Source organism: Equus asinus, chromosome X, assembly GCF_041296235.1.
Source record: "Equus asinus isolate D_3611 breed Donkey chromosome X, EquAss-T2T_v2, whole genome shotgun sequence".
NCBI classification, from domain to species: domain Eukaryota; kingdom Metazoa; phylum Chordata; class Mammalia; order Perissodactyla; family Equidae; genus Equus; species Equus asinus.
In genome coordinates this window covers 137,525,440-137,546,455 of record NC_091820.1, presented here as the reverse complement: position 1 = coordinate 137,546,455, position 21,016 = coordinate 137,525,440, and the positions used below count along the sequence as shown (strand labels likewise).

The 21,016-nt window shown below is 36.7% G+C and overlaps 1 protein-coding gene across 2 annotated transcripts in view; it reads left to right on the top strand.

Annotated features, from left to right (window-relative positions):
- The window catches only part of GABRA3 (gamma-aminobutyric acid type A receptor subunit alpha3), a 208,790-nt gene that overhangs the window by 87,278 nt on the left and 100,496 nt on the right, over positions 1–21,016 (top strand). For both annotated transcript variants that reach the window (XM_070502259.1, XM_070502258.1), the window contains exon 3: positions 4,151–4,272. In XM_070502259.1, the coding sequence (XP_070358360.1) occupies positions 4,151–4,272 (122 nt within the window). The remainder of the gene's footprint in view (positions 1–4,150; positions 4,273–21,016) is intronic.

Genomic DNA, 21,016 nt, shown 5'->3' with positions numbered 1-21,016 from the left:
GGGGTAGGCTAAGAGCAGTGGTAGCACCTGTCTCATATGTAGTGAGGTGCTGTGGTGCCAGATCCCTGAGAGTGGGGCCCGACAACTGGGGCCCCTGAGGACAAGTCTCACTTCAGCAACAACTCCAGCCTGGGGAATAGATGCAGAGGTGGTCACTCCATGCTACTCTGTCAGCTGGGATCAGCATCAGTGAAGACTGTGGAAGACCTCTGTAGCAAAAGCTGCAAATGTCCACAATGGTGCAACTTCTGGGGTTCTCCTGATTTTCTTTTCCCTGTGTGGTGAAAAAGAGATTCAAAAGAGAATCAAAAGAGATTACTCCAGGTGTGGAGGAGATCCTGACTAGGGTATGGGATGACACAGGTAACATGCTGCCTGTGATTTTCCATGCGGCCATCCTCGATTTTTGAGCTCTTCAGGTTTTCGCTCTTTCTTCTTTGTTGTCTAGAGCTTTCCATGAGCTCTTTTCTTGAGTTTGTAGTTGTTTATTTATCGCTCTTGTTTTTTGCGGGGGAGATGAGCTTTGGGACTCCTAGGCCTCCATCTTGCTGATGTCACCTTCTGCACAGTAATTTTGAATTTTCTTTATTTTAGAAAATCTGTTCTCCCTCAGGAGATATACAGTATCAGGGAAAATGCCATCCTTTTAATGAAGTAAATTTCTCCTATCTTTGGGTTGTTGTATGAACTGCATCAGCAACTCCACATCTGTGCCTCTCCTGCTTCCCCCTAACATAAACACACTTGGGTCCTCAATGTGGTTGAACTAATGCTGTTACTGCCAACATCCTGAACTTAATCCCTAGATGGCCAATGAGCTCAACTTTGTCCCATAGCATACAAGTGCTTGTCTTTCAAAGGTATCTCATTACATTTTCAGAAGTTTGAGGGAAGAGGAATGAACAACCATCAATGTATATTGAGCTTTACCATTTACAAAGAAATTTTATGCTTATTATTTTATTTACTTATTTCTTCCAAAAGCTTTCTAAGATAGGGATTTATTATCCCCATTTTACATGTAAGGAAATAGGTCACACAATCAGTGGCAGAGCCAGGACTAAAACTCTTCATTTGACCCTAGTCCTGTGGACTTACCACTATTCCATGTTTGGGCTAGAAAAATGACTAAACTTACCTAACCTACAGATAGTGTATTAGTAATGGTATTTTCATCTTTTAATGATAGACTACTAATATCATATTTAATCCAACTAGTAATGACAGATACGAGGCAAAACGGGCATGGTTATTGCATCAATTTCATCAACTTAATAAACATGTGGCTTTGAACAATTCCTTTCCCTCCTTGGTATTTTAGGTGTTCCATCTGTAAAATGAAGGGAAATAATTATATGATCTCTAAGGCCTTCTGTAATTCTGATGCACCATGATTGTTGTTCCCCCAAACTATTGTGGATTGGCACAACTACAGACTCCAGCTTGTTGCAGTTCAGTTATTGAGTAAGAGAGAGTTCTGATTTGGGTTCCAGACTAAATCACCTTCTTGCTCCCCATACAACAATTTAGGGCACATCAGGAGAAAAATTTATCAGTAATCAAGTGCAAAATCATAAAATCTGTTTAATATTGTTTTGGAGTAATACTTAGCATTGATTTTTGACTTAAAAGTTCAAAAGTTATTAGCGAATAATGCTGCTAACATATCGACACAGAGTCCACAAGGAATGGAAATGCATTGCCATGAAAATACTTCAGTAAGAATTGTGGCATGGTGTATTGGCCATATATTCAAGAATTCTGGATAGAAATTTTAGCTTTCCCATGAATACTCAGGGTGGTTAAAAAATTGTGTCCAGGAGGTTTAGAATTCTGATCTATAAAGCACCCGGAGTAGATAAACTGTGAAACTCTTTATAACTCGTCTATGACTCTGTGAGGATTCTCCTTTCTATCCCCTTCCAGTAATCCAAGAAATGGTTTTTCATTCAATTTATAGACCTATTTCTCAGAAATGGGATTAGGCTAACCAGGGTCAAGATTCCCCACAGTGAGAGTTAAGCAATAACGAGCAAGGTTTGCACAAGATCAGTTGAGCTTCCACAGCCTCTCTCCCCACAGCCAGTGTAAGGCGGATTCAGAATATTGATGGATTGAGCCAAGTGTGGGCCGTCACGTGACAGGGTGTCTGTAGTTGTCTCTTCAGCATTTTGCTGTCAATTTGTTAGCTCTGCATTACAGTTCTTTCTTCCCCTTTCCCAGTGAATTATCTATAGCACTTCTGGTACTCTGTCCACTAAACCAGCCAGTCGTCTCTACTCTTTACTGGATTTCAGCGCTCTTTGGCCAAAGCTTTCTTTATGGCTTTTGGCTGATGTGGGTAACAATATTTTGTTACTACTATTTACCTTTGAATAATGCATTCGAGTGCATAAACTACTATTTTTAAAAAAGAGAAAACAAACTTTGAATACGTCTAAATATTAAGCAGTAAGCCTCGCAATTTTAATATACTATTTAATATTAATACAACATATCTGTGAGGTTATTTTAATATTAAATATGAGAAAGCTATTACTAGAGGTATTATGTGACTTGCCTAATGTCACACAACTAAGAAATTCAAATGCATATCTCCAGACTCTTTAAGCCTAGTTTTCTTTTTCCTTCTGTGTGTATCTATTTTATTGTTTGATCCTCACAGCAACCCTGTAAGCAGAGGAAAGATTAGTCACCTTGTTTTACCTTTATTTTTCTGCACTATCACGACACGAGAACAGTAATAGGTGTATAGTGATGCTCAATAAAGACGCATTGAATGATTAAGTAAATTGAATTAGGTTTATGAATTAAGGAAATTGGAGTTCAAATGAATTTTCCAAGGTTATCAACTAGAGTGTGGCAGTTTAGAGTGAGAATCATTCAATTCAGATGTTTCTACTATTCTGTAGATATTTCCCAGGGTCTTTTTTGGAAGAGGAACCTTTCCCACTTCTAGGGATAAATATTGGTGGGAAGATATATTGACTGTCTCTTAAGACTCCTTCTCAACTGTTATCCTATGTCTTTTATAGCCCTGATTAACTGGATGTTAGGAATAGTTATTATGTATCTGTTAATGGCGACCTTCTGGGTCCAAGGTAAAACTGGGGAAAACTGAGACCTAAGGAGATGCAGTACTTTAACTTACTTAATGGTCTATTCCAAATCATGAATACAGCTGGCACCAGGACCCAGGATTTCAGACTCCTAGTTTATTACTTAATTCTACACCATGCTTCTTGACCCTTGGTAACAGCCATTTCTTTTACTATATCCCTCTTTCCCCTAAACTACCCAGGGCCTCTCTTTATTCCTAGTCCTGTCAAACCACACCGAGCTCCTCCTCACAAAGTGAAAGTTTCAGTCACAGCCTGGGCCTGATTAGGTGGTTAGTAAAGTGCCAAGTGCTTAGAACGGCTTTCAGAAGGCGTCCAAACTGGAGAAGCAAGAGGTAGCTGAGGGTCACTAGAAAATAAGAAACCTTGGATTATTGTCCTAGCTCTGCCTCTCATTAGCAATGTGACTGTGGGCAAATTTGGTGTCCTCTCTGAGCTTATTTCTCCAAGTATAAAGTGAGAGAGATTAGGGAATCTCCTAAGAGTCCTGGTAGCTTTAACACTTAATGGACTGTTATTGTTTTGTTGCCCTATCTCCACAAGGTGGGAGAGGAAGTTAGACTAGACGCAATTCAAGGGTCTGTCTGGCTCTGTTGTTCTGTGAACCTATGTTTCTCTAGGCTGGAAGAGGAGTAAGTTCTCAGTAACAAAGTTTTCCTTTTATTATTTTGAGGCTTTCTCATTCATGCAGAAAAAATTTGATGAATGAACTTTTTGCCAGGTACTGTTCTCAGTGACATTCTGTCCAGGATTTCTGCTTGTGTTTCTCCACTGCTGGGTTGGGACTGGACCATGTATTCGGTAAAGCCCGTGCCAATGGTGGATAAGAGCTCAAGTAGAGTGACCACTGTCTGCCTCCTACACAGGTAGTCAAGACAAATAGGAAGTGCTTGCTGGTTTGGTTAAAAAACAGAGCTATTTAATTGGCCCAGTCTATTGATTGAAATCTTCTTGAATTAAAGTGTTTAAACATGTAATTGTTTCCTATTAAGAACTATTATTTTCCATCTCCTTTTCTTCCACTGCCTCAGACTCTCTCCTAAGCATGCCCCAGATATTCCTGACGACAGCACAGACAACATCACTATCTTCACCAGAATCTTGGATCGTCTTCTGGATGGCTATGACAACCGGCTGCGACCTGGACTTGGAGGTCAGTTACCATTTTAGGATCTTCTTCTTGGCTGTTGTCATCTAAAAAGATTCTTAAGGTGCCTTCAGTAGTCTGTTGGCCAATGAGGTCAGTGTAAAGCTGAGTTTCTTCCCTCTGAGCACCGGAAAATAGTTCTAATCCTTCATTTCAATGGTCAATCTCTCTGGTCTGGTTTGGAAGGTTCTGGATTTCACTTAGGTAAATGCATATGGGGTATTATACCACAACTTTTGACCAAGCCCTTTTGTGGTAACAAAATACCAATCCCTGCCTGGATGGCAGGTCTAGCCCAGGAACAGCTGGGAAACATGCCTTTGTTCTCAAAACCCTGAGCACACATCAGCCTGACATTCCAAAGAGGAGCGATGTGGTGGCTAGGTGGGATCTTAGTTGGCCATGGGTTTAGTATAATCAGCAATATGATCACAATGAGGTAAATGCATTATAATACATCATGGGCTGTATTGAAAGGGCAAGTATGCAAATGTATTTGTGTTCAGTTTTTTTCCTGAACCACCTGAGAATTAGTTGCAGATATCATATCCCTTTGTCTCTAAATACTTCGGTGTGTATTTCCTTAGAAGAAAATAAATTATTTATAAAATTACAATGCAATTATAAATTCAGAAAATGTAACCTGACATAATACTATTTTGTAATCTATAGTCAATATTCAATTTTTGCCAGTCATCCCAAAAATGTTCTTCATAGCATCTTTCCTTGGTATAGGATTCAATCCAGGATTATTCATTGTATTTATTTTTACATCTCTTTAGCCTATAATCTGGTATAGTTACTCAGCCTTTCTGTCTTTTATGACATTGATTTGATTTTCCTTATTCGTTTTTGGAAGTAATACCATAGGAGTTAATAGTGTCTTTCTCAGTGCATTACTCAAGAAGGGACATGATGTCTCTTTGCCCCATTATTGGTAATGTTAACTTCGATGTTCACTAGGTTAGTCTACTCTAAAATCACCATTTTTTCAGTTTATAGTTCATAAGTAACTTACGGGGAATTGCTTTGAGATTATGATGTTCCTCTTTCAGGTTGCACCTGATAGTTTTAGCAACTATTGATTATTCTTGCATGAAAATTAACTGTTATGGTTGCAAAATGGTGATTTTCTAAATCTACTATTCTTCTACATTTATTAAATGGCATTCTATTGTAAGACAAAACCTCCCCTCCTCTTTAATTAATTAGGTAACTATCAGCATGAACAGATGGATTCTTACTTTATTCAATGAATTGTAATTCATTAATATTATTATTCATTTTAATTAGACTTTTTGCTCATACTTTCCCATATTGGCTTAGTGGGAGCCTATTCAAGCTGGCTTCTGTTTCTTCTTGATATGTTCTCCTCATTTTTTGAGCTCTTTTTAACTTTATGGCATAGCAGTATATTCCAGACTTATCTTGTAGTCTCCCTTATTCAGCTTTGGAATCAGTTATTTTTTCCAAGAAAAAATGGTATAATTTTGTGGGAAATTATATTTAAAATCCAACATCTTAGTGCTAGGTATTTTCATTGCTAGTGTGGTGTTATTGCTCCTAGGACATTTCAGTGGGCAGAATTTGGAAAATAGCAAATTACATTTTATATATATATATATACACATACTCAAATATATATTTATACTCACATATATGTAATATATACATACACCTGTATATATTCATATGTACATATGCACGTATGTATATATATAAATATGTGTATAAATATATACATATACATATATGTGTATTTTTATGCATATGTAATGAGTTTATACTGATACCACTAATTCCAGTCCAACATAGTATTCTTCACTGATTTACTCAATTCTGTACTATACATAAAATAGTGTTGGGATTACTATATTGATACCCCTACAATAAATTCACTTATTAAGTAAAGTTAAAGATATGTGTGCAATTTTTTATTGTTGTTGTTGCTTGTTTTTAGATGAAGCCTATATGACACTTCTTTGGTTTAAATAATGGGTTGGAACAGGGCAGTATTAGAGGAAGAGAAGACCAATTATAAATTAATTGCAGTTGTCGAGGATGAAGGTGAAGACTGTGGGAATGTAGAGAATTTGCTGACTGATTAAATTATGGGGTTAGGGAAAGGAGAGGAGAAAAGAGTAACTTCTATGTTACTTGCTTGGATGACTAGGTGGTAGTATTTTATAAAATGGAGAACATTGGCAGAGGAACAGTGCTATTTAGTTTTATTCTGTTTCTTTTGGAGTTGTGGTTAGAACAAAGAAGGTGGGGGAAGGAGGGGGAGTTAATTAGCTGTAGACATGTCAAGTTTGAGTACTTGTGAAAAATATGAGTGGAACCTTTTGCTTCTGGCTAACACGGAGTAACAGGGACCAGATTTACCTTCTTATCTTGAAAAACAACTAAGAAATGAACAAACTTGTAGCAGATTCAGAAATTTAACAAAGGCAGCACAGAACAGTGATCCTTGAAAGAAGGGAAACAAACAAAGTGAGCCCTGTGATTGTAGCAGCTTACTGCCTGGAGAGAATTTCAAGATGTGGGGAGGGAAAATCCAAATAGTGTCTGGTGGACTACCTCAGTTGATGAGAAATAGTGCGAATTTGGGAGACCAAAGTGGCTAAAACTTGTAGGACAGAGAAGAAGCAAGAATTGCATGGAAAAGAGAGAGCTGTACTGAGTGATTCAGAAATCTGTAGAGGATTTCCCTCAAGTTTTCAGGTAAGTAACGTTCAGCTCATACATATGAGGAAACAACATAAGGTTGAGGAAAGGACCACTGGAAAACAGCATATGGAACCACAGAGTTTGGAATAATTTGTGTTCCCACCAACCAGAGTGGAAAAACTTGTAACAAATGGGGCATGGGGTAGGGTACTCAGAAGGATATGGCCTCGGTGGTGGGGCAAAAGAATCCCGAAATCAAAGCCTTCTCTGGTCCCACCTAACAAAGCTTTAAAGCAAGCTTCAAAAGGATCAAACTGTTTCCAAGTAACTTAACATTATTCCAGAACAGAGTTCAAGAATATTTACAGTGATACAAAAAATACCTGGTATATAACAAGGTGAAATTCACAATGGCTGGTATCTAGTAAAAAATTACCAGGCATGCAAAAAAGCAAGAAAATATAACCCAAAAAGGGCAGAAAAATCAATCAATAAAAACAGATGCATAAATGACACAGATGAAATAATTAGTAGATTAATACATTAAACAGTTATTACATCGATATTCCATATGTTCAAAAGGTAGAGGAAAACATGAGCATGTTGAGTAGAGACATGTAACTTAAAAACAGAACCAAATTGAACTTCTAGATATGAAAAATACAATGTCTGAGGTGAAATATACACCAGATAAGACTAACACCAGATTGGACACTGCAGAAGAAAAGATTAATAAGCCTGAAGATGTAGCAATAGTAACTAGCAAAAATGAAACATAGAGGAGAAAAGACTGAAAAAATGAATAGGACATCAGTGCATTGTGGGATGGCTTTGAGTAGCCTAATGTAAGTGTAATTGGATTATCTGAAGGGGGACAGAAAATGTATTTGAAAAAACTGGTCCAAAGTATTCTAAATTTGATGAAAATTGTAATCCCCCAAACCACGAAGCTCAACAAACAAGAAACATGAAGAAAATTACACCAAGAGAAATGATCAAATTACTTAGAACTAGTGATAAAGAGAAAATCCTAAAAGCAAACAGAGTAAAACAAAGCATTATGTATAGAGGGAAAATTCTAGAAAGATAGCAGGCTTCTTGTCAGAAACAAGCAAGCAAGAAGGTAGTTAGCAACAGCTTTAAAGTACTGAAAAAATCTGTCAATCTGGAATTCTGTAGCCAGAGATAATATATTTTAAAACATAGGCAAAATAAACACTTTTTCAGACTCATAGAAGCTGAAAAATTCATCACCAGCAGATTTGTACTGCAAGAAATGTTAAGGGAAATATGTCAGGCAGAAGGAAAACGATGCAAGATAGAAATATGGATCTATACAAAGGAAGGAAGAGCAACAGAAATGGAAAATATGTGGGTAAATATAAAATAGTTTCTGTTTTTATAAATCTCTTTGAATGATAAATGACTACTTGAAGCAAAAATAATAACAATCTATTGTGTGGCTTGTAATATATATATGAGGAAAATGTATAACAGCAATAGCACAAAAGTCAGGAGAAGATGAAATGGAAATATACTGTTGAAAGGTTTTTGTATTGCATGTGATGTGATATAATATCCTTGTAGGCAGATTGTGATAAATTAGGGATATGTGCTGTGGAACTTAAAGAAAAATTATAGCTAATAATGCAAGAAAGGTTATAAAAATGAAAAAAGTACTTGATAGGAAGGCAGTAAGAGAGGAAAAAGTAACAAAGAATAGATGAAACAAATAGAAAACCAATAGCAACCATATCAATCATCACATTAAATTTAAATAATCTAAACATTCATTTTAAAAGTCAGAGATGGTCAAATTGGATAAAAACAGCAGGACTCAAAATTGTTCCCTGAGAGAAACTCACTCTAAATATAAAGTCATAAACTTTAAAATTAATAGGATGGCAAAAGATGCACTACAGTCATCAAAAGAAAGTTGGTGCAGATATTTTAATATTGGAAAAAATAAATATAAGAGCAAAAAATATTACTAGGAATAAAGAGGGCCATTTCATTATGAAAGGGTCAATTCATCAAGAGTACATAATAATCCTAAATATTTATGCACGTAATCACGGAACTTCTAAACACACGAAGCAAAGACTGGGCACTGAAAGGAGAAAGGGATGAGCTATAATTATAGTTAGAGATTTCAATAGTCCTCTCTCAATAAGCAGTATAACAAGTAGACAGAAAATAAATAAAGGTATCAGAAACAGGAACCACACTATCAACCAACTTGACTTAATTGGCATTTATAGAACATTCTTTTTTTTTATTGAGTTAATGATAGGTTACAATCTTGTGTGATTTCAGTTGTACATTAACGTTTGTCATTCGTGTTGTAGGTGCACCATTTCACTCTTTGTGCCCACCCCCCACCCCACCTTTCTCCTGGTAGCCACTAATCTGTTCTCTTTGTCCACATTTTTAAATTCCTCATATGAGTGGAGTCGTACAGAGATTATCCTTCTCTAACTGGCTTATTTCACTTAACATAATTCCCTCAAGGTCCATCCATGTTGTTGCAAATGGGATGATTTTGTTCTGTTTTGCAGCTGAGTAGTATGCCATTGTATATATGTACCACATCTTCTTTATCCATTCGTCTGTTGCTGGACACTTAGGTTGCTTCCACGTCTTGGCTATTGTAAACAGTGCTGCAATAAACATTGGGGTGCACAGGACTTTTGGAGTTGCTGACTTCAAGCTCTTTGGATAGATACCTAGTAGTGGAATGGCTGGATCGTATGGTAGTTCTATTTTTAATTTTTTGAGGAATCTCCATACTGTTTTCCATAGTGGCTGCACTAGTTTGCATTCCCACCAGCAGTGTATGAGGGTTCCATTCTCTCCACAACCTCTCCAACATTTGTTACTATTAGGTTTAGATATTTTTGTCATTCTAATGGGTGTAAGGTGATATCTTAGTGTAGTTTTGATTTGCATTCCCCTGATGATCAGCGATGATGAGCATCTTTTCATGTGCCTATTGGCCATCAGTATATCTTCTTTGGAGAAATGTCTGTTCATGTCTCCAGCCCATTTTTTGATTGGGTTGTTTGATGTTTTGTTGTTGAGTTGTGAGAGTTCTTTATATATTATGGATATTAAGCCTTTGTCAGATATATGATTGCAAATATTTTTTCCCAGTTAGTGGGTTGTTTTTTTGTTTCAATCCTGTTTTCATTTGCCTTGAAGAAGCTCTTTAGTCTGATGAAGTCCCATTTGTTTATTCTTTCTATTGTTTCCCTTCTCTGAGAAGACATGGTGTCTGAAAAGATCCTTTTAATATTGATGTCAAAGAGTGTACTGCCTATGTTTTCTTCTAGAAGCCTTATGGTTTCATGTCTCACCTTTAGGTCTTTGATCCATTTTGAGTTTATTTTGGTGAATGGTGAAAAAGAATGGTCAATTTTCATTCTTTTACATATGGCTTTCCAGTTTTCCCAGCACCATTTGTTGAAAAGACTTTCTTTTCTCCATTGTTTGCACTCAGCTCCTTTGTCGAAGATAAGCTGTCCATAGATGTGTGGTTTTATTTCTGGGCTTTCAATTCTGTTCCATTGATCTGTGCATCTGTTTTTGTACCAGTACCATGCTGTTTTGATTACTGCAGCTTTGTAGTATGTTTTGAAGTCAGGGATTGTGATGCCTCCCGTTTTGTTCTTTTTTCTCAGGAATGCTTTAGCAATTCTGGGTCTTTTGTTGCCCCATATGAATTTTAGGATTCTTTGTTCTAATTCTGTAAAGAATGTCATTGGGATTCTGATTGGGATAGCGTTGAATCTGTAGATTGCTTTAAGTAGAACGGACATTTTAACTATGTTTATTCTTCCAATCCATGTACATGGAATGTCTTTCCATCTCCTTATGTCGTCATCCAGTTCTCTCAGAAAGGCCTTGTAATTTTCATTATATAGGTCCTTCACTTCCATAGTTAAATTTACCCCGAGGTATTTTATTCTTTTTGTTGCAATTGTGAATGGTATTGTGTTCTTGAGTTCTTTTTCTGTTAGTTCCTTGTTAGAATATAGAAATGCTACTGATTTATGCAAATTGATTTTATACCCTGCAACTTTGCTGTAGTTGTTGATTACTTCTAAGAGTTTTCCAATGGATTCTTTGGGGTGTTCTATATATAAGATCATGTTGTCTGCAAACAGCGAGAGTTTCACTTCTTCCCTCCCTATTTGGATTCCTTTTATTCCTTTTTCTTGCCTGATTGCTTTGGCCAGGACCTCCAGTACTATGTTAAATAAGAGTGGTGATAGAGGGCATCCTTGTCTCGTTCCTGTTTTCAGGGTGATGGCGTTCAGCTTTTGCCCATTGAGTATGATGTTGGCTATGGGTTTGTCATATATGGCCTTTATTATGTTGAGGTAGTTTCCTTCTATGCCCATTTTGTTCACAGTTTTTATCATAAATGGCTGTTGGATCTTGTCAAACGCTTCCTCTGCATCTATTGAGATGATCATGTGGTTTTTATTCCTCAGTTTGTTGATGTGGTGTATCACGTTGATTGATTTGCGGATATTGAACCATCCCTGTGTCCCTGGTATCCCACTTGATCATGATGTATGATCCTTTTGATGAATTGCTGAATTCTGGTGGCCAAAATTTTGTTTAGAATTTTTGCATCTATGTTCATCAGTGATATTGGCCTGTAGTTCTCTTTTTTCGTGGCGTCCTTGTCTGGCTTTGGTATCAGAGTGATGTTGGCCTCATAGAATGTGTTAGGAAGTGTTCCATCTTCCGTAATTTTTTGGAATAGCTTGAAAAGGATAAGTATTAAATCCTCTCTGAAAGTTTGGTAGAATTCCCCAGGAAAGCCATCTGGTCCTGGGGTTTTATTCTTTGGGATGTTTTTGATTGCTGTTTCAATCTCTTTCCTTGTGATTGGTCTGTTCAAATTGTCTGCTTCTTCTCGAGTGAGCTTTCGGAGATTGTAGGAGTCCAAGAATTTAGCCATTTCATCTAGGTTATCCATTCTGTTAGCATAGAGTTTTTCATAGTATTCTCTTATAATCCGTTGTATTTCTGCAGAGTCTGTTGTTATTTCTCCTCTTTCATTTCTGATTTTGTTTATTTGAGCTTTCTCCCTTTTTTTCTTTGTAAGTCTGGCTAGGGGTTTGTCAATTTTATTTATCTTCTCAAAGAACCAGCTCTTTGTTTCATTGATCCTTTCTACCACCTTTTTCATTTCAATAGTATTTATTTCTGCTCTGATTTTATTATTTCTCTCCTTCTGCTGACTTTGGGCTTTATTTGTTCTTCTTTCTCTAGTTCAGTTAGGTGTAGTTTAAGATTGCTTATTTGGGATTTTTCTTGTTTGTTAAGATGTGCCTGTATTGTGATGAATTTTCCTCTTAATACAGCTTTTGCTGTATCCCATGTGAGTTGGTATGGTATGTTATTTTCATTAGTTTCCAGGTATTTTTTGATTTCTTCCCTAATTTCTTCAATGAACCATTGCTTGTTCAGTAGTGTATTGTTTAGTTTCCACATCTTTGTGCCTTTCTCAGCTTTTTTCTTGTAATTAATTTCTAGCCTTATAGCATTATGATCAGAGAAGATGCTTGTTATTATTTCAATTTTTGAAAATTTGTATAGGCTTGCCTTGTTTCCCAACATATGGTCTATCCTTGAGAATGTTCCATGTGCACTTGAGAAGAATGTGTATTCTGCTTTTTTAGGATGAAGTGATCTATCTATGTCTATTAAGTCCAATTGTTGTAGTTTTTCGTTTAGCTCCACTATTTCTTTGTTGATTTTCTGTCTGGATGATCTGCCCATTGATGTGAGTGGGGTGTTGAGGTCCCCTACTATTATTGTGTTGTTTTTAACATCTTCCTTTAGGTCTGTTAATAGTTGCTTTATGAACCTTGGTGCTCTGGTGTTGGGTGCATAGATATTTATAAGCGTTATTTCTTCTTGATGAAGTGTCCCTTTGATCATTATATATTGTCCCTGTGTGTCTCTCTTTACCTGTCTTATTTTGAAATCCACTTTGTCTGATATAAGAATTGCAACACCTGCTTTTTTTTCCTTGCTATTAGCTTGAAGTATTGTCCTCTACCCCTTCACTCTGAGCCTGTGTTTGTCCTTGGGGCTGAGGTGTGTTTCCTGGAGGCAACATATTGTTGGATCTTGTTCTTTAATCCATTTTGCCACTCTGTGTCTTTTTATTGGAGAGTTCAATCCATTTACGTTGAGAGTGATTATTGATGCATGTGGACTTAAAGCTGTCAATCTGTTGCTCATTATCTGTCTTTCCTGCTTTTCTCTTCCTGTGTGCTTTATCCTACCCATTTGATACTGCAATTTCTTATGCTGGGTTTCTTAGATTTTTGCTTATTTATGTTTTGTGTCTCTGTTCTGTTGTTTAGTTTGGTGTCTACCCTGAAGTTTGTATTTAGAAGCTCGTGTATAATATAGTCTATTCTCTGGTGGTCTCTTACTTACTTGGCCTAGACTAATTTAGTCCCTTTGCTCTTCCCGTCCTAAATTACTATTTTCACTTCTTGGTCCAACTCATGTTATAAGTTTGTAGTTAGAGTGATAAGATCGTCTTTGCTTTGGTAGTTTCCTTACCTTTATCCTAATGCTATAGTTGAATATTTGCTCTCCTATTCTGGTTCTATTTATCTGTCTCCCTACTCTGTGTTTTGTGACCCCTTTCTCCCTTTTTTCATTTTTCAGGTATGAGAGCCTTCTTGAGGATTTCTTGTAGTGGAGGACTTTTGGTTACAAATTCCCTTAACTTTTGTTTGTCTGGAAAAGATTTAATTTCTCCCTCATATCTGAAGGATATTCTTGCTGGATAGAGTATTCTTGGCTGAAGATTTTTATCTTTTAAAGCTTTGAATATGTCACTCCATTCTCTCCTAGCTTGTAAGGTTTCTGCAGAGAAATCCGCTGAAAGTCTGATAGGGGCTCCTTTGTAAGTAATTCTCTTTTGTCGTGCAGCCCTGAGTATTCTTTCTTTGTCATTCCTTTTTGCCATTTGTACTACTATATGCCTTGCAGTAGGTCTTTTTACATTGACAAATCTAGGAGATCTGAAAGCTTCTTCTACACACATTTCTCCCTCAATCCCTAGATTTGGCAAGTTCTCTTCTATAATTTCATTAAGCACACTTTCTGTTCCATTTTCCTTTTCTATGTTCTCGGGAATTCCTATGATCCTTAAATTCTTTCTCCTCATTGAATCTGCTATCTCTCTAATACTTTCCTCATTCCTTTTAATCCTTAGCTCTCTTTCTTCCTCTGTCTGGATCCATTCAGCCTGTCTATCTTCGATTGTGCTAATTTGCTCTTCTATGGAGTCTACCCAGGCATTCAGGGAATCCATATTCTGTTTTATCTGGTCCATTGTGTTTTTCATCTCTAGTAATTCTGTTTGATTCTTCTTTATAATTTCAATCTCTTTTGTGAAGTAACTCCAGAACTCGGCTTGTTTCTCTAACTTTCTCTCTACCTCATTGAGTTTTTTGATTATAGCTGCTCTGAACTCATTTTCATTTAGTTTACCTAATTCCAAGTCCTCAGGACATAATTCTGTGTTTTTATTGTTTTCCTTCTGGTCTGGGGCTTTTATAAATTGCTGGATGGTAGAGGAGCGGTTCTTTTGCATGGTGGTAGAATTCGGTTGCAGTTACCGCCTGTCGCCACTAGATGGGGGTCGAGAGCCGTGTGTTCTGAGCTCTCCACCTTCGGGCAAGATGGCGGCACCCAGTGCGCTTTGCTGGGGTGGGGTCGGGGGCGGTTTCTCTCACGCACTGATCTGGATTCGATTGGTTCTGTTCTCTGGTCTCCCGCCCTGCGTTTATGGGGTGGCAGCGCACGAAAGCTTTCCCCCGTCAGCGGGTTTCCACTGTACTCGCGGTGGGAGTCCCAGAGGATCCCCTGGTTGGGCGGCCCCTTCCCCACTCCTTCCCGGACCTGTGCAGCGATCCCAGTTTCTAGGGGACGGAGCGATGTTTTCTCTTACCCCGTTCCAGCTCCTCCGAGGCAGGCAGTAGGGGCTCCATCTTCTGTCTTTTGATACTGTAGGTCTCTGAGTCCTGGCATTAGGTTCATTAGCTGAAATTTAGGTTTTTATTTTTTTTCAGTTCTTTGTTGTACTTTGGAGGGGAGAGAGTCCCGGGTCAGCTCACCCCGCCATTTTGCTCCCTAAAATTCGGCATTTATAGAACATTCTAACCAACAATAGCAGAATACATATTCTTTTCAAGTGTGCCTACAACATTTACCAAGATAGACCATATTCTGAGGAAAACTTATAAAACTAAATGGTTATGTTAGAAATGATTAACCTCAAATCAGTGCCCAAGTCTTCACCTTGAGAAACTAGAAAAAAAAAAGAATTAAAAATAATAATAGAAATAATAAATGTAAGATTAAGAATCAATAGGGCAAAATCTCTGAGTCATGGCTCTGGTTCTAGGGGTGAGAACAGTAGCACACTTTTTTCTGAGGGACAACCCCACCTTAGTTGCTGAGTGTTGGCAGCAGCCCTGGGTCTCCTCGGCTTGCACTTTCCAGCATAGACCACTGCCCCATGAGCCAGATCAAGGGTCTTTGAGGTCCCGGTACTCTCAGCAGTGCCGTGCCCAAGTTGGAGTGTCAATACCATGAGTGGGGGCAGGAAGGAAGAAGGGATCTCCCACCTCTCAGCCAAACTTGCCCAGAATTTAGCCTCAGCAATAGGTAGCTTGCTTTAGAATGAGAAATACAGGCATGCTGCCCTTGCCAGGAAGATAGACCTCCACCTAGGAGCTGGGTAAAGAGAGAGCCCTGTGTTCTTTCTTAGCTACACCAGTCTGGAGTGGAGTTTTTGCCTCACTGAGCTGGCAAGGGGTAGAATAGGAACAGATCTTGTTTTAAATATTCTGACTTTTGATTTCCTTGCTGAGTTTTAGTAGATTTTCTTAAATAAATAGTTTCTTTCTTTTGTTAGATGTCCTAAGGACCATTTCCAGAAACTTTAAATTATTGTTATTAAAATAAATTTAAGCAGTTTCACAGAGGAGCAAGTCTTCAGAGCTCGTCATACTTTCATGCCAGAAGTGGAATTTCTAGTAATTTTCTTTTTATATTTCATAAGATTATATACATAGATGATTATGTCATATGAGAAGAAAGTCAGTTTTAATTCTTCCTGTGCATTTTTTTTCTTGGATGCCTTTTTTTTCTTGGCATCTGACTAGACCTCACATATAATGCTAAATAGAAAGAGTGAAAGCAGACACCATGGTCTTATTCTTGCTCTTGATGAGAAAGCTTCCAGTCTAGTGTAATGTTATGTGTAAGTTTTTCTTAGATGTGCTTTATCGAGTTCAGGAAGTTCTCTTTTACTCCTAGTTTGTTGGAAATTTTTAACAGGAATGAATGTTCAAATTTTTCAAATGCTCTTACTGTGTCTATTGAGTTGGTTATATATTTTTTCTTTAAAGATTGGCACCTGATCTAACAACTGTTGCCAGTCTTTTTTTTTTTCCTGCTTTTTCTCCCCAAATCCCCCAAGTACATAGTTGTATATTTTAGTTGTGGATCCTTCTAGTTGTGGCATGTGGGACACCACCTCAGCATGGCCTAATGAGTGGTGCCACGTCTGTGCCCAGAATCTGAACTGGTGAAAACCTGGGCTGTTGAAGCTGAGAGCACTAACTTGACCACTCGACCATGGGGCCAGCCCACGTGGCTTTTCTTTTTTAGTTTGTTAATATGGTGAATTACATTGGTTGATTTTTCAGATGTTTAAACCAACCTGCATTCTCATGATAAATGCAACTTGTATCTCAATTGCTATATATTTATGATATCTGGTAATATAAGTCCTCCAGGTTTGTTCTTCTTAAAGATTGCCTTTTCTATTCCTGCCCCTTTTCATTTCTAGATAACCTTTAGAATAAGCTTATCATTTTCTAATAAAATCTGGGATTGGCCTTGCATTGAATCTCTAGGTTAACTTGGGGAATTTTTTAAATTTTTGTAATACTGAATCTTCTAAATAGTGAACATCATATATTTGTCCATTAATTTTGTTCTCTTTTAATTTCTCTCAAAAACATTTTTGCATTTTTGCTTTAGAGATCTTGCATATTTTTGATTGATCAATGTCTTGAGATCTGATTTTTATGCTATTTTTAAAATTTTGTTACTGCTGTGTAGAAATATGATTGGTTTTATATTTGCCCTTCTATCCAGAGACATTTTTGTATTGGCTTATTAATTTTAATAGTTTGTCTGTCATTTCTTTTAGATTTTCTACATGTGTATTCATATCATCTTCAATTAAAGTAGAACAGGAGAGGTAATAGCAGGCTTCCTGGTCTTATTCCTAATTTCAGAGGAAAAACTTTTGATATGTCACCATTAATAATGGATTTTGCTGTAGGTTTACATTTTAGATATTCTTCATATGATTGAAGAAATTCTTTTCTGTTCCTAGTTTGCTGAGAAGTGTTATCATGAATATATCCTGCCTTTTATCAAATGCTTATTTCTACATCTATCAAGATCATCATCTGATTTTTTCCATTTTTCTGTTGCTATTGTGAGTTAAATTGATCCCATAAGTTAATTAAAATATGAATGATAAACCACCCTTTCCTTCCTGGAGTAAACTCTGCTTGATCGTGATGGGTTATTTTTTTTATTTAGCACTGTACTTAATTTGCTAATATTTTGGTTTGGATTTTTGCATCTTTTTAAATGACAGACATTGGTCTATTATTTTCCGTTGTTTATAATGTCCTCATTCAGTTTTGGTACTGAGTTTATTCTGACTTCATAAAAATAGCTGGGAACTTTTCCCTCTGTATCTATTCTCTCAAAAAATTCATGTAAAATTCTTGTTATATATTCCCTAAAAGTTTAAAAGAATTCATAGTTCAAACCATTTGAGCCTTTGTTTTGTTTGTGGAAAGGTTTTTTTTTTATTGTGGTAACATTGGTTTATAACATTATATAAATTTCAGGTGTATATCATTATATGTTGATTTCTGTGTAGATTATATCATGTTCACCACCCAAAGACTAATTACAATCCATCACCACACACATGCACCTAATCACCCCTTTCGCTCTCCTGCCTCCCCTCTTCCCCACTGGTAAGCACCAATCCAGTCTCTTTTTCTATGTGTTTGTTTGTAATTGTTTTTATCTTCTACTTATGAGTGAGATCATATGGTATTTGACTTTCCCCCTCTGAGTTATTTCACTTAGCATAATACTGTCAAGGTCCATCCATGTCATCACAAATGGCCCAATTTCATTGTTTCTTATGGCTGAGTAGTATTCCATTGTGTATATATACCATACCTTCTTTATCCATTCATCCCTTCATGGGCACCTTAATTGCTTCCAAGGCTTGGCTATTGTGAATAATGCTGCAATGAACATAGGGGTGCATGTATCTTTATGCATTCATATTTTCATGTTCTTTGGATAAATACCCAGCAGTGGAATAGCTGAATCATATGGTAGCTGTATTCTTAATTTTTTGAGGAGTCTCTGTATTGTTTCCCAGAGTGGCTGCACCAGTTTGCATTTCCACCAGCAGTGTATGAGAATTCTCTTTTCTCCACATCCTCTCCAACACTTCTTATTTCCTGTCTTGACAATTATAGTCGTTCTGGCGGGAGTGAGATGATATCTCATTGTAGTTTTGATTTGCATTTCCCTGATAGTTTGTGATGTTGAACATCTTTTTGTGTGCCTATTGGCCACCTGTGTATCTTCTTTGGAGATATGTCTGTTCAGATCTTTTTCCCATTTTTTAATTCTGTTGTTAGTTTTTCTGTTGTTGAGATGTATGAGTTGTTTGTATATTTTGGATATTAACCCCTTATCAGATATATGGCTTGCAAATATCTTATCCCAATTGTTAGGTTGTCTTTTTGGTTTGTTTATGATTTCCTTTGCTGTGCAGAAACTTTTTAGTTTGATGTAGTCCCATTTGTTTATTTTTTCTATTGTTTCCCTTTCCCAGTCAGACATGGTATGTGAAAATATGCTGCTAAGACCGATGTCGAAGAGTGTACTGCCTATGGAATCTTCTAGAAGTTTCATGGTTTCAGGTCTTCCATTCAAGTCTTTAATTCATTTTGAGTTAATTTTTGTGTGTGGTATAAGATAATTGTGTACTGTCATTCTTTTGCATGTGGCCGTCTAGTTTTCCAAACACCATTTATTGAAGAGACTTTCATTTCTCCATTGTATGTTCTTGGCTCCCTTGGGGAAAATTAACTGTCTATAGATGTGTAGGTTTATTTCTGGGCTCTTGATTCTGTTCCATTGATCTGTGGGTCTGTTTCTGTGCCAGTACCATGCTGTTTTGGTTACTATAGCTTTGTAGTATATTCTGAAATCAGGAAGTATGATACCTCCAGCCTTGTTCTTTTTTTCTCAGTGTTGCTTTGGCTATTTGGGGTCTTTTGTTGTTCCATATAAATTTTATATGTTTGTTCTAATCCTGTGAAAAATGTTGCTGGGACTTTGATAGGTATTGCATTGAATCTGTAGATTGCTTTAGGAAGTATGGAAATTTTAACGATGTTTATTCTTCCAATCCAAGATCATGGATTCTCTTTCCATTTCTTTGTGTCTTCTTCAATTTCCTCGAAAATGTTTTATAGTTTTCAGTGTACTGATCTTTTACCTCTTTGGTTAAGTTTATTCCTAGCTATTTTATTGTTGCATTTGATTTGCTAGTATTTTGTTGAGGATTTTTTCATCAATGTTCATCAGTGATATTGGCCTGTGATTTTTCCTTCTGTGTTCTCCTTGTCTAGTTTTGGTATCAGGGTAATGTTGGCTTTGTGGAATGAGTTGGGAAGCATCCTTCCTCTGCAATTTTTTGGAAGAGTTTGAGTAGGATAGATATTAAATCTTCTTTGAATGTTTAGTAGAATTCACCAGGGAAGCTATCTGGTCCTGGACTTTTATTTTTTGGGATGTTTTTGATTACTGTTTCGATCTCCTGACTGGTGATGGTCTATTTAACTTCCCTATTTCTTCTTGACTCAGTTTTTAAAGGTTGTGTGATTCTAAGAATTGATCCATTTCTTGTAGATTATCCAATTTGTTGGTGTATAGCTTTTTGTAGTATTCTCTTATAATCTTTTGTATTTCTGAGGTATCCCTTATAATTTCTCCTCTTTCATTTCTGATTTTACTTATTTGAGCCTTCTCTTCTTTTCGTGGTGATTCTAGCTAAAGGTTTGTCAATTTTGTTTATCTTTTCAGAGAATGAGCTCTTGGTTTCATTGATTTTTTTCCTGTTGATTTTCTAGTCCCTATTTCATTTATTTCTGCTCTGATTTTTAATATTTCCTTCCTTCTACTGATTTGGGGCTTTGTTTGTTCTTCATTTTCCAGTTCCTTTAGGTGTGCTGTTAGATTGTTTATTTGAGATTTTTCTTGTTTGTTGTGGTAGGCCTGTATTGCTATAAACTTTCCTCTTAGAATCACTTTTGCTGTATCCCATAAATTTTGGCATGTCATATTTTCCTTTTCCTTGGTCTCCAGGTATTTTTTGATTTCTTCTTTGATTTCTTCATTGACCCAATAGTTGTTCAGTAGCATTGTGTTTAATCTTGACATATTTGTGGCTTTTCCAATTTTCTTCTTGTAGTTGATTTCTAGTTTCATACCCTTGTGGTCAGAAAAGATGCTTGGTATAATTTCAGTCTTCTTAAATTTATTGAGACTTGTTTTGTGGCCTAATATGTGATCTATCCTGGAGAATGTTCCATGTGCTTTTGAAAAGAATGTGTATTCTGCAGTTTTTGAATGGAATGTTCTGTATATATCTACTAAGTCCATCTGGTCTAATGTGTCATTTAAGGCTAATATTTCCTTACTGATCTTCTGTTTTGATGATCTATCCGTTGGTGTAAGTGAAGTGTTCAAGTCCCCTACTATTATTGTATCTATTTCTCCTTTTATGTCTGTTAATAATTGCTTTGTATATTTAGGTGTTCCTATGTTCGGTACATAGATATTTACAAGTGTTATATCCTCTTGGTGGATTGTTCGCTTTATCATTATGTAGTGCTCTTCTTTGTCTCTT